This window comes from Dermacentor variabilis, chromosome 2 (assembly GCF_050947875.1).
Source record: "Dermacentor variabilis isolate Ectoservices chromosome 2, ASM5094787v1, whole genome shotgun sequence".
Classification (NCBI taxonomy): Eukaryota; Metazoa; Arthropoda; class Arachnida; order Ixodida; family Ixodidae; genus Dermacentor; species Dermacentor variabilis.
This window is the reverse complement of record NC_134569.1, coordinates 269,228,401-269,241,498: the sequence shown is the minus strand read 5'-3', so window position 1 is coordinate 269,241,498 and position 13,098 is coordinate 269,228,401. Positions and strand designations below refer to the sequence as shown.

The 13,098-nt window shown below is 46.0% G+C and overlaps 1 protein-coding gene across 8 annotated transcripts in view; it reads left to right on the top strand.

The window, feature by feature from the left end:
• The window catches only part of LOC142573293 (very long-chain specific acyl-CoA dehydrogenase, mitochondrial-like), a 291,200-nt gene that overhangs the window by 233,090 nt on the left and 45,012 nt on the right, over positions 1-13,098 (top strand). For 7 of the 8 annotated variants that reach the window (XM_075682933.1, XM_075682931.1, XM_075682932.1 and 4 more), the window contains one exon: positions 7,028-7,276. The exons of the other annotated variant lie outside the window; for it this stretch is intronic. In XM_075682933.1, coding sequence (XP_075539048.1) covers positions 7,028-7,276 — 249 coding nt within the window. The remainder of the gene's footprint in view (positions 1-7,027; positions 7,277-13,098) is intronic. 8 annotated transcript variants of the gene reach the window in all.

Below are 13,098 nucleotides of genomic sequence, written 5' to 3'. Positions count from 1 at the left end.
CCGTTCGTTCCATGTGCGCCTAGGCTCAACCCTGTCGAAAAATTTTGTTCACTAAAATGGAATACCTCAGGGGTGTATTTTAAGCACAACACTTTTTATTACAAAAATGAATTCCATTATCAAAATAATCCCAAAGTCCATTATGTATTCAGTATACGTCGACGATCTTCAGATAGCTTGCACATCACCAAACATATCAACACGCGAAAGACAGCTACAGCTTACAATAGATAAACTAGCAACATGGGCAGACAGAAATGGTTTCCGCTTTTCTCCACAGAAAACAGTAGTCATTCTCTTTTCACTCAAACGAGGTGTACAGACAGACCCCACCCTACACCTGAACCAAGCCAAACTACCTGTCCAAAACGAGCACAAATTTCTAGGCATTAATTTTGACTAAAAACTCACCTTCCTTCGGCACATCAATGCGCTGAAAAAGAAAGCATCTCGATCTCTGAACATACTTAAGGCCCTTTCACGCAAACACTGGGGTTCTGATAGGGTATGCCTGCTACACAGTTACCGTTCTGTCATACGCTCCTGCTTAGACTAGGGGTCCATAGTGTATGGCTCAGCTAGGAAGTCATATTTGAAGCGCCTTGACCCAGTACATAATTTAGGTTTACGTCTTTCAACTGGTGCATACAGGATGTCTCCTATACACAGTCTGTATGTAGAAACCAATGAACCACCCCTTTCCGACAGAAGAACCATGCTTACATGCTCATACATCCTAAAAATTCGTTCACTGCCGAAACACATCAGCTACCTAATAGTTACAAGGTGCCCATCACGAAGACTATTTACCAACAAACCCCAAGCAATAAGACCACTCCTTCTCCGCTTCGAGGAGAGATGCCAAGAACTAGATATAAGGGACACATTGCCTCAGGTAGCCCGGCAAACCGATCCACTCTCACCTTGCCAGCCTTCAGTGTGCGACTTCACATTGACACATCTTCAAAGAAAAAAAGAAACACCACATGAACACATACTACAAGAATTTTTAGCACTAAACGAAAAATACGTGGAATAGACAGCGTTTTATACCGATGGCTCCAAATCAGCAGGACACATTGGCAGTGCCGTGATACAAAACATTTGGGAAAAAGCGGTACGCCTACCTCAGTGTGCATCCAATTTTACTGCAGAGTGTTACGCAATCTCTCTAGCTGTAGAAAAAATATTAAACGAAAACATTGAAAACAGCATAGTTTACACAGATTCACTAAGCGTACTGAGAGCACTTCACCTTATAAATTCAATTACACCATTAATCGGGGACATCCTGCATAACATAAGAAAAATCACTAGAAAAGGACACAACATGAGATTTTGCTGGGTGCCGAGTCACGTCGGAATCGGTGGCAATGAAAAAGCAGATGAATGTGCAGCAAAAGCTCGACATAAAAAAAACATCAATGCAAGAATTTCTTACAAAGACTGTATGTAATCAGTGAATCATAATCTGAGAAATAAATGGCAGACTACATGGAATAATGAAGTAACAGATAAACTTGACCTAGTAAAACCTGTAATAAAAGAAGGGAAGTCATGCTCACAGCAAAAACGCTTCATCGAAGTAATTTTATGTCGCTTTCGCATAGGACACACGCCGCTTACACACAGCTTCCTCCTGACAAAACAAGACAAGCCTTGCTGTGAAAAATGCAGAAATGAACTTACTGTAAACCGCATCTTATTAACATGTGTGCAACTAGAAACACTAAGGAAAAAATACTTCGTTTTATAATCAACACATTCCCTTTCACCCAGCATTGATTTTAGGCAAAGATGCACTTGTGGATACCACACATGTTATTAGCTTCTTAAGAGAAGCAGGTATCATTGAAAAACTATAAATCAGCCTATCCACAACTTTATATTGGTATATACACCTCACCCACCTTCTCATATCTGAGAAGAAGACTGAGGTCTTTAGTTTGTTGGGATCCTCGGAGTCCTTCCCCAGACAAGGATCGTCGCTGAGGTGACCCAACTCTTCAAAAGAAATTTGACCTTGCGTTTGGCGCATGATAGCCTGAGTTGCTTATGCGCCATTAAACCCAACACAACACAACTTTTGGCTTTGTTATAGTGGCAGGAGAACATTAGAATTAAGGCATAATCAAGGAACGTTTATATTTGCTTTCTTTTATCTATGTTCATTATTTTGAGGTTTGGCTGTATGACATGTCAGTGAGCAATAATATAACAGTAAATAGGCTGAAGCTTGCTTTTGGGTCGAGGTAGTGTCATTGTATATAGTTCTCGTAGGGGTCAGAATTGCAGATAGGTCTGCTATCTTGGGCTTTGTTATGCTAAAAAGCCACTCTCTGCAGTGCATGAGCTACACTTGCGCTGGTACGCTGTCCGCAGTGCAGTTTTTAGAGGAGATGCGGTCTTCTGAAAACCGAAAAACTGCAAAAAAGTCGACTTTTGGAAAACCACATATTCGGGCAGTATGTCTTGTAAACTACCGTTTCTGTAAATATCAACGTCTAATTCATCGCGAAACTATTTCAAATAAAGTTTCTAACGAGCCACGGCAGCCCTCGAGCAGCACTCAAGATACCCCTACTTGGCGAGAACGCCATTTGCCACCGCTCCCCTGATTCATTGTTGTTTTGTTCCTGCATTCTTGCGCTTTTTTTCCCCGCCACCCGCGCTGGCGGGGGCAGCGTGGGCGAGGCGTAAATTGCTTGTGATTGGAGGGCTCGCGTGAGCTTTCAAGTTTCCCGCGGCCGAGACGCGAAGCTGAGATTGGCCGAAACGTGCGCTCCTCAAGGACGCAGAGGAGCCCGCGACTCCCTTTCACTGCTGCGTGCGATGACGTAGTGGTCTCCTGCATAATGCGTCCGGCCGTCGTCTGCTTCGGCTCCTCTATCGTCAGCGCCCTCTGTGTGTTCCGCTTGCCATCGTCAATCTTTGCAGCCATTCGCATATTCTCCAAGTTTCTATCATCTTTACGAGATGATTTTCAACCGTCTTTACGAGACCGTTGTCGCGTTTAGCCTGCCGATTGTTGTGCGGTCGACCACGATGCGGCCAAAAAACTGAAGACGCTACACGCGTTCGTTGCAAGGAATCGTTCTATGAAGTTCGCCCGCATGGCGAAGCTCGCCGCTCGCCTGCACGTCGACAATGATTGCACCGATGGTTCCTATGGGGCAGCTTCTGCTTCATCTACGCAAGAGCATGGTTGCGTCGACACTTCTAGCAAGGTAACTCCTGCTCTACCGGAACAAAAATTTGTCGTGACGAGTGCGCCTGGTGTCTTGGGCTCATCGACAGTGGCTTCCACATCCTCTCTTCACCTGCCTCGGACAGCGCGATTGGGTCGTCCACTTTACACTTGAAAACACGTTTCCTGACGTGTGAGGAGAAAGAGGCAGCGAATGAAAAATGCGCTGCTGTGCAACGAGGACTTGACACTGTCAGCGATGGAGCGAAAATTTCAAGCAATGGAGCGCGGTCCTGAAGCTGCCACCACTACAAGTAAAGGCGAAAAATTTCTCCTTGTGCAAATGGCTACCCTAGGCGACCTGCTATCCAGGACCCTGTGCCAGTGGTGCTTCATGACTGGGATGAAGGTTGAAGGAGGCACCCAGCTTGGACTTGCAACAAAGCTTGAGCTGCTATGTTCACATTGTAATTGCAAGCTCGTGGAGTTATGCTTGTCAGGATGACTCAATGACCTTTGACGTGAATATAAGAGCCATTGGGGTAACAAAACAGATAGGGAAGGGACAAACAGCCCTCAGTGACTTTTAGGCAGCGATAAACGTGTCCCATAATGGCCTGCATCACAAGACTTTTCAGAAGCAGTTGAAGTAATTCAGGAAACCGCTGACACTGTGCATAGACAAGTTCTATGCAGAATCTGCTTCTGCTGTGAAAACCACCTACAAAGAAAGGGATCCATATTTCAGCAGGGGTATATATCACTGTAAACTTTGGTGGAACATGGCACAAGCGTGGTCACACGTCCCATATTGGAGTTGGTGCAATAATTGAATGTTATGTGGGCCTCGGACGCCATTGTTTTATCGAACCAGTGCCTTGGTTGCCAAGTATGACCAAAGCCTGGAGACCCAGGCTACGCTAGCTGGCAGGAGGATCATGTGTGCCAGAAAAATACTCTAAGTCTGGGACGATGGAGGTTGAGGCAGCTGTCATCCTTTTCTCATGTTCGGTGCCAAAGCACAACTTCCATTACACAACGCTCGTGTCTGATGGAGATAGTGCCACCTTCTCTGCTCTTGCGCAAGAAAATGTTTATGGACTGGTCCCCATTTCGAAAGAGGAATGCGTGAACCACGTCCAGAAAAGCAGGGGGCCAGCACTGCACAACCTTGTGCAGAAAAGTGGCAAGGCTTTAGGAGGGAAGGGCAGGCTGACAAAGGCCCTCATCGACAACTTGACTGACTATTATGGCTGGGCCCTACGGAAAAATTCCAACGCTGTGGCTGCAATGCAGCATGCAGTGATGGCATTATACCACCACGTGACATGGACGGACGAGTATCCTATGACTTGAGCCCTGAGGGTGCAGACTTGTGGTGTCGTCATAACGCCAGCAAGAGTGGTGGTGTGCCACTTCCAAAGCTATGGTACAATCTTCCAGGCTATGTTGCAGAAGCTATGAGCACTTCTCACAGGCTTCTCTTCTGCAACGCTGCCTGGGAGCAAAGACACAGAATGCATAAGAATCATTTCACTCCGTGCTGTGGTCCCTGATGCCCAAAGAGCAGCATGCGTCACTGATTGCTGGGGAGACAGCACTTCATGAGGCAGTTTTAAGATATAATGCTGGCTGCCACAGGGCCATCCAAGAGCTATGTTCATCAGTGGGGGGCTAAACCCTGGTTATTCAACAGGCAGCAGAGAAAGATTCTCTGCGCTTGAAGAAGGCCATGAAGTGATTGCAAGAGAAGGTGTAAAGGTGGCAGAAGGATAGAGTGCCTAAGGACACCTCTAGTTACGCTGCAGGGTCATTTTAGACCAATATATGTGCTCAAGATTTTCATAGCTCATTTGCTCAAAATGACTTTTCTGGCTGGTGTGGCTGCTTGTTCCAGTCATATCTCTCTAACCACTCATCAGATTTCCAGAAGTTCTTCTTTTATTGTGTATCTGAATAAATTTCTGAGGGCAGGACAAGCCCATTTTTTAATATATTGTGTCTGTGATTTGTGATATTTAATCAAAATGTGATTGATAGAATCTTAATCACCAACACTAAATTCTGTGGTCTGCTAAAATTTTTCAGCAAGGAAACTTTTAAAAAAAGGGCTGTGTCTTGCCCTCAGGTATAAATCTGGAAATCATCATAGTGAATTTCACAGTTGCAGCACCTTTTGAAAATTCTCCAGGCCTGGAATGAGAAAACCATGTGCACCATTATGACATATTGCTGTAACTTGAGAACTAGTGAACATAACTGCATGAAATTTTGTAGTTCTACTAATGCTTTTGCTATGAGTCTATCCTGAAAATTTCATTAATATGTCTCAATAAACAAAAAAGTTGGCATCCGAGGGTAGCCTCCCCTCTTCAAGCGGATAGCTTTCCTTGTCTCTTTCGCCCTGTTTCGTTGTTATTTGGTGGTCAGACTCGGTAAAGAAAATGTTCATTTCCTCACTCATTCATTCATTCAGGCTATTCATTTACATTGACAATTATCGTCGGTGGTTTCTGCATGATAGTTTGTTCTTTTTAGTCTTTTATGGATGTTGTGAGGAATACTCTGTCTTCCATGTCAAAGCAATGTGTTTCTTTTTTATGCCTTCGTCTAAATACGGCTACTGAAAAATTTATAGCCCGAACGTGAGACAATGGCTTCCAGACTATTGCTGTTTCATTAGGCATGCATGTGCTTGTGGCAGCTGAATGGTGTGGATCGCCATCTGATCTGGATTTATGCCATCAGCATAGTGGCCTGCGCCACTATGTCGATACAACAGTGGAAGTCATTACTAACGATTCCAGTATAACTCTCGTGCATACACACAATATTGTGTCTAGACATTACTCATGTTATGAGCCTTATGCAGTACGGCGATACATGCGCTTGGATCAAAAGACAGAAGCGATTTCGTTCTTGCAATTGGCAGCACCTATGAGATTTTCTGCATTGCACCATGTAAAACGAGTTCAGCAAGCTACACCCCTCGATTCTGCTAGAGCTGTCAGTGCCAGCACCACAGTGACTTCTTAACCTAATCAGTTCTGCACGGTCCCAGACAGTCACACAAATGTCCAAGCAGTCACTCACCGCACGGTAAAACACTTGTAATTGTAATTACTGCCACTGAGGCAGTAATTACAAGGTTGGTGATATCCCCATCGAGGAATGAAACAAACCATGAGTGACATTGGAAACGACACTTGATCAGCCAGATGATGTGGAGTCTTGGCATTGCTTCAGACAAGCCAGCTTCGGCGCAGTGCAGCAGAGCTCATCTTTGACATCATGATAGTGCTCGGCAAACGGCAGTGCTCGTCGGTGCTGGCTGGGTGAAGCGAGCAGCATGCCGAAAACAGTCGCACAACTCTGACTTCCTGCAGGAGCCATGCACAGGAAAACTAGGTAGCGGCACTGCCATAGTTCGGTAGAGCTGCCATGTTACAGAACTCGACTTTGTCATCATGCCAGTGTGTGCCTGTAAGTCTCGGAGGACTAAATGCGACTGTACCAAGTGCAGTCAATGTTAGCAGATGCAAGCCAGAATGCGAGTGATTGCTTATGAATGTCAGCGAAGGTGAGTGTGAGCCTGGGTGAGGGCTGGGAAGCATAAGAGTGAGCAAGTCCCTATGAGTTAAAGTGGATGTGAAGGAATGCCACTCAATGCGACAGTGCCAGACATGAGTCTGACGCTGAGCAAAGAATGGTGCGCGAGATAAGAGTGGCACCCAGCAGAGTGTTGTTTTTGTTTATTAGGGTCTTGCAAAGGCAAGAAGCAGTTCAGGTTGGTTAATGCAGAGCACCTGTTGCACTTGCTGATGCCTATCTTGTCTGCAGGTGGCGATGCAGATCTTGAACAATGGCCGATTTGGCATGTCGGCCGTGCTGTGCGGCACCATGCGGGCGGCAATCACCAAGTCTGTGACTCATGCCACGACACGTATGCAGTTTGGCAGCCGGTTAGCTGCCTTTGGCAATATCCAGGAGAAACTGGCCAGCATGGCAGCACGCCTCTACACAGCCGAGTCTCTTACCTACCTGTTGTCTGGAAACATGGATCGTGGGTTCACTGACTACCACCTTGAAGTACGCACATCTACCGTGACTTACTTGGTTCATTTCATCATCACTTTGCTTTGTGTCTGGGGCAGGATGTATTGCCTAAACAGATGCCGTCCTTTCTCATTGCACTGCATTAGCTAAAGTTATGTATTAAACTTAGAGACTAGAAATAATGTAAATAATTTCTTGTATTGTAGCCCATTTATTAAGTTTTAAGTTCCATTATGCAGAATGGGGAAGGCTGGGTGTATGAGTAGTTTAGATCTAGTAAAACAGATGACCTTATTCTGTTGAGAACTTTGCATTATATGCATAATAAACTATGCATGTCTTTCTTGTTTATTGTGAATGTATGTTCAGCAACGCTTTGTATAACTGTTTACCATAATTGTACGTTCAGTTGTTCTGAGACTGCAACACGATGTACCCTACAGTACTTTCTTTGTAATTGTTGCATCTATTCACTGTTTCAGTGTACTTCTAGAAGGGCTGTGAACTTGCAAAGCTGTCAGCGAACAACTTTTCTTCACAGAACTTTGTTTTTTCTTTCTATGTTGCAATGTCACAGTGGCGCCGTTGTCGGGAGTGACTTTCGCATGGTAGGCGCTCCACTGCCGAGCAGCCGTGCCAACTTCATTAGCCGCTAGATTTTGCAGATACATGTGTGCAATTAAGTTTTACAACGATGGAAATGCAGCATGCTAACAGCTGCATTGTAGTGGGTTGCGCCGAACGATGCAAAAGGCTGAAGTTTTCATAGGTTTCCTCTTGATAAAAACCGTCGCAATTGATAAGCTGCTACTGTAAAAGGCTCAAGTTGAATTTTGTTACCAGCTCATTGTATACCATATTTACTCGAATCTACCACGCACATGTTTTCCGATAAAACGGGTCCAATAATTGCATGCACGTTATAATCGAGTACGACCCTAAATCCGCGTTACCATATTGCCATCAACATTAGAAAAATGGCCGCCTCCTACGCACTTCTAGCCGAGCTGCCTTAGCTTCCTCCATGTGCATACCTTCATGTTGTATGTGTAACCAGGTGCTGGCGTAACCTAGTCTACTGCCTGTGTTCCCGTTTTCTGTGGTCATTCAATCAGCATGGAAGCACCAAATGCGAAGACACGCCGAGTCCACCATAATGCCGCATTTATGTGTGTGGAGACGGATGGAAAGTGGGCTGCATCATGGGCGTTCAGAGTTCCTGAAACTTGTGTACGGGTTTGGTGCAAACAGAAGGATAATATTTTCACCAGAAAAGCAACAAGGAAGGGTTTCAGTGGACTGAAGCAGGGCCGCTTCGCCGAAATAGAAGAGCTGCTTGAGGAATACGTGCAAGAGTAGCGAGCGGCACAGCGGCCTGTGACGATCGATATGCTCAAAGTATGGGCGATTCAGTTAGCCCTACAGTAAGGGCTAAAGCGGAGTGACTTCAAAGCGAGCAGGTGCTGGCTGTCAAATTTTATGAAAAGAAAAGGCTTTTCTCTTCGAAGGCGGACAGGGATATGCCAAAAATTGCCCGAAGAATATGAAGAGAAATTGCACAGCAGTTTTCTGTGGTACGTTTTGAAGTTGTGACATAGAAACGGCTACCACTTCGGACAGATTGGAAATGTCGATCAGACGCTGCTCTACTTTGACATGCCTGCCACCACAACCTTTGAAAAGAAGCGGGTGAAGCAAGTGCGCATTTTATCTTCCGGCCACAAAAAAACTAGAGTCACTGCAATGTTTTGTTGCAATGCGGATGAGCACAAGCTGCCCCCGTATCTTATCTTTAAACAGAAGACACTCCCAAAAGTTAAATTATGGCGTTTTACGTGCCAAAACCACTTTCTGATTATGAGGCACGCCGTAGTGGAGGACTCCGGAAATTTTGACCACCTGGGGTTCTTTAACGTGTACCTAAATCTAAGTACACGGGTGTTTTCGCATTTCGCCCCCATCGAAATGCGGCCGCCGCGGCCGGGATTCGATCCCGCGACCTCGTGCTCAGCAGCCTAACACCATTGCCACTGAGCAACCACGGCGGGTACTCCCAAAAGTAATCGTGTTTCCAAGTGGCCTGATTGTGCGTGCAAATGAAATGAAAAAAGTTCGATGATCACGGACTTTGTCGCTGACTGGATTGATAACATTTGGCGGAAGAGATCCGGTGGCAGTTTGGGTCTACGTTGGATGCTTGGGCTCCACGCGTTCAGGTGCCACCTTGACCAGCACATCAAGGACAAGCTGACTGCATGACACCGACCTTGTCGTGATACCTGGCGGCATGACATCGCCGTTCTAGCCGCTCAATGTTTGTTTGAACAAGCTAGTGAAAGATAGAATTCGGGTGCTCTACACCGAATGGCCTGTCAGTGGCTGTCACGAATTCACGCCCACCAATTAAATGAAGCGGGCATCGCTGCAGGACTTTACTGGATGGATGAAAGATGCATGGTGCACGATCCCGTCTGCCATGGTCAAAAAGGCCTTTAAAAAGTGCGGGACTTCGAATGCCATGGACGGCACCAAGGATTAAATGCTTTGGTCTATTGATAGCGATAATGAGTTGTCTGATAGCGATGACGAGTGATATCTATTGCCCCACACGACTCCTACCGATGCAGTGAAAATCTTCACGGCAAGGTACGCCCTCCCATTTGTGTTTTTATTCATCGCAATTTTAGTGTATTGGGAATAAATCTGTTTTTTCTAAATGAGAGAAAATAGTATTTCTATATGAAAGCATGAGGTGCGCGGTACTGCACTCTTTTCTTTTTTGGGGGGCATGAAAAACGGTTGCGCGTTAGAATCGAGGTTTTGTTTTTTTATTTTTTGGTCACGGAAAATGGGTGCACGTTACAATCGAGTAAATACGGTATGTGCCAAACATTCCGTAACAGTTAAGCTTCTATCTTATTTTGCATGATGTGCATTAGTCATCAAGGGTGCTTAGGATCGTTGATTGCGTCTCATTACACTTTATTACTGCACTGTGGCAAAGCTGGGTTAGGATTAGCCTTGAATGTAGGTCAAGCGAGCAGGTGCAGCTCAAAACACGTCACATTAGTCGTGCAGATAGCCTAGCAGACGTTCACGTATGCAGGCCGCGCAGTCACAGCTGCAATAATGGTAGTGTGGATGTCATAAATACACCTAAAGAGGTTAATTTCCACGCACGAATAATGTGTGCACAGCTGATCATATACACAAGCACAAATGAAAGCATGAATTTGGCAATGCTTTACCCGTAGGAGTAGGAGGCACGCAGTATGATTCGGCGTCTGACTTGTCCCAACAACCACCGAAACAATTAATAAGAACTGACAAAATGTGGCCTCAAATCGGATGCCAGAAAAACGACGAATTCCTTGGGTACCATTGTACGATGGCCAGAGTGACCAAACGGCCATGACCAGCAGTGCAAATTACCTTGCCAGTCCCACGACCAAGCCGAGGTGATCGCTTCTATCGCCCCTCATGGCAACATAGAAATCGGCTACACTATTTTTCGCATGAAATAATAATTAATAGAACAAAATTATATCAAATGTAGACCTGTTTCGTAAAGCAGCACCCAGTACTAAACGACTTGTGTGATTGAAAGCCCCCATCCGATGGCATTTCATCTCGCCGATGGAAAGCAAATACCAATTGTCTCAGGAAAGCGGCACGGCTTGCTTGCAAGTGGTACATTTCGTTTGCTATTCACACTGACGACACTGAGAAAACGATTTTATTTTAGCCCACATGAATTGTGTTGTCAAAACTAAGTGCACTATGACAAGCTGTGGCCAGATTGCAAGCGCCATCAGCGGTGACTGGGGCAGTCAGCGAGCTAGGCCTACTGTTGCATTTGGTCGTATTTCAATGAGGGCGTAATGCGAAAACATGCATTGGGCGCACATGAAGCCCTTCACCATTTTGTTTTATCAAGAAATTTCTTACTCAGAAAGCTTTCTTTATTCTATTGCTGATTGTGAATATCCATGTCATAAGAAGCTGGTTTCTCTGGCAGAAATAATACCCAACTCATAGAATGAATAAAAGTAGGGTACTGAAGTTAACTGTGCACTAAATAAGTGGACCAGCCAGCTGTTAGTAATCAACAAAAATAATGCAGGAAATATATACAGAGTTTTTTTCTTTGTCACATTAGCTGTGCATGCTAACAGTGCCTTATTTGATTAAGATAGCTTTGGGAGGGTGTGGTACAGCTCAAAACAAGGGATTACGTGAGTCCCTTTCCATTTGGCTTCATCAACTGCCATAAAAACCAGGTCCATCCATCCTCTGGAAAACACCAAATATAACTGTTTAGCTGAGAAGCTTAGAGTAAACTTCTTATAGGGTACAAAAAAAGGAAATGCAGTGATTCCTTGTAATAACCAAATTGTTTTACTCAAATTATCACTTTATTTGAATATACTTCCAGTTCTTACTCAAACATATGCATATTGCTATGGAACAGTATTTGCAATGAAGAAGAAGCGAGCAATGTGAAGACGACGACGATGATTGGAGGCTAGCGCGGGCTGTTGCCTCTTGGCCAAGTGCGGCGTATTAACGCGATAGCGTTAAGGAGCTCGTGTCGCAGAAAAGCCGGTGTCGTCGGTGTCGGCGTCCGCGGCGTTGGCCGTGAGCGATAAATCACGGCAGGCACTTCATAAATAAAAAGCAACTTCCAAGATGGGCTGGGTGGGAATCGAACCAGAGTCTCCGGAGTGTGAGACGGAGACGTTACCGCTGAGCCACGAGTTCGATGCTTCAAAGCAGTACAAAAGCGCCTCTAGTGAACGCGGTGTTGCCTTAGAAACGAGCTGTTTCTAAGGCTCAGGCGTGCGTCGCTTGCTCAGGCGCACATTTCGTTGTCGCGCCGAACGCTGCGTTGCTCGACGCTCACCGCGTCCGATGCGGGGCGCGTAGTCGCTGCGCCGTAGGCCATTGTCTTACACCCCTTGGCGGGTCGACGGGAACGCTGTCGCGTTCCACTCTTGAAGGCGAAGCTTAAGCGTCCTCCAATTTTTTTCTTCTAAATATACTTGTATATAGCTTTTCTTCTGCGTCTCCCTATGTAACATATCTGGTGGAGGTGGACCTTCCCTGTACCTCGTCATGGAGCTTCGCAGTGGACGGTATGTCAAGCCTTCCTTCATGGCTCTTGGCGACGACAACTCGACTCAGCCGCCTCCGACACCTGCTGCCACTTCGACGACCTACACCACTCTCTCTCTCTCCATGATCCTGGCGTATTCTCGGGAAAAGATGGGAAAGACGTCGAAGACTGGATCAGCCTGTACGAACACGTCAGCCGCAATAACCGGTGGGACCCTACTATCATGCTCGCCAACGTAGACTTTTACCTCGGTGGCACACCTCGAGTTTGGTTTCGGACGCACGAAGATGAGCTCACCAGTTGGGATTCGCTCAAGCAAAAGCTCCGAGACTTGTTCGGCAACCCCTACGGTCACCAACTTGCCACGCAGAAGGCGCGTTTCGGCCGTGTGCAGACGTCAACAGAGCCCTAGGTCACGTACATTCAAGATGTCTTGGCTCTGTGCCACAAAGTTGACGCACCCATGACTGTCAGACAAGGTATGCCACATACTCAAAGGCATTGTCGATGACGCCTTCAACTTGCTCGTATACAACAACGTCGCGACGGTGGATGCAGTTATAGAAGAGTGCCACCGCCTGGAACTCGCTAAAAGCCGACATATATGCCAGCAGTTTGCCCGTCTGCCCAACACCCCAGCGACATCATCTTGTGCTGACGCTCCTCGTCCCAACAACACTGGCGATATTACCAGGATCGTACGGCGTGAGATTGAGGCCGCCTAGCCGGCTGCCTTTGA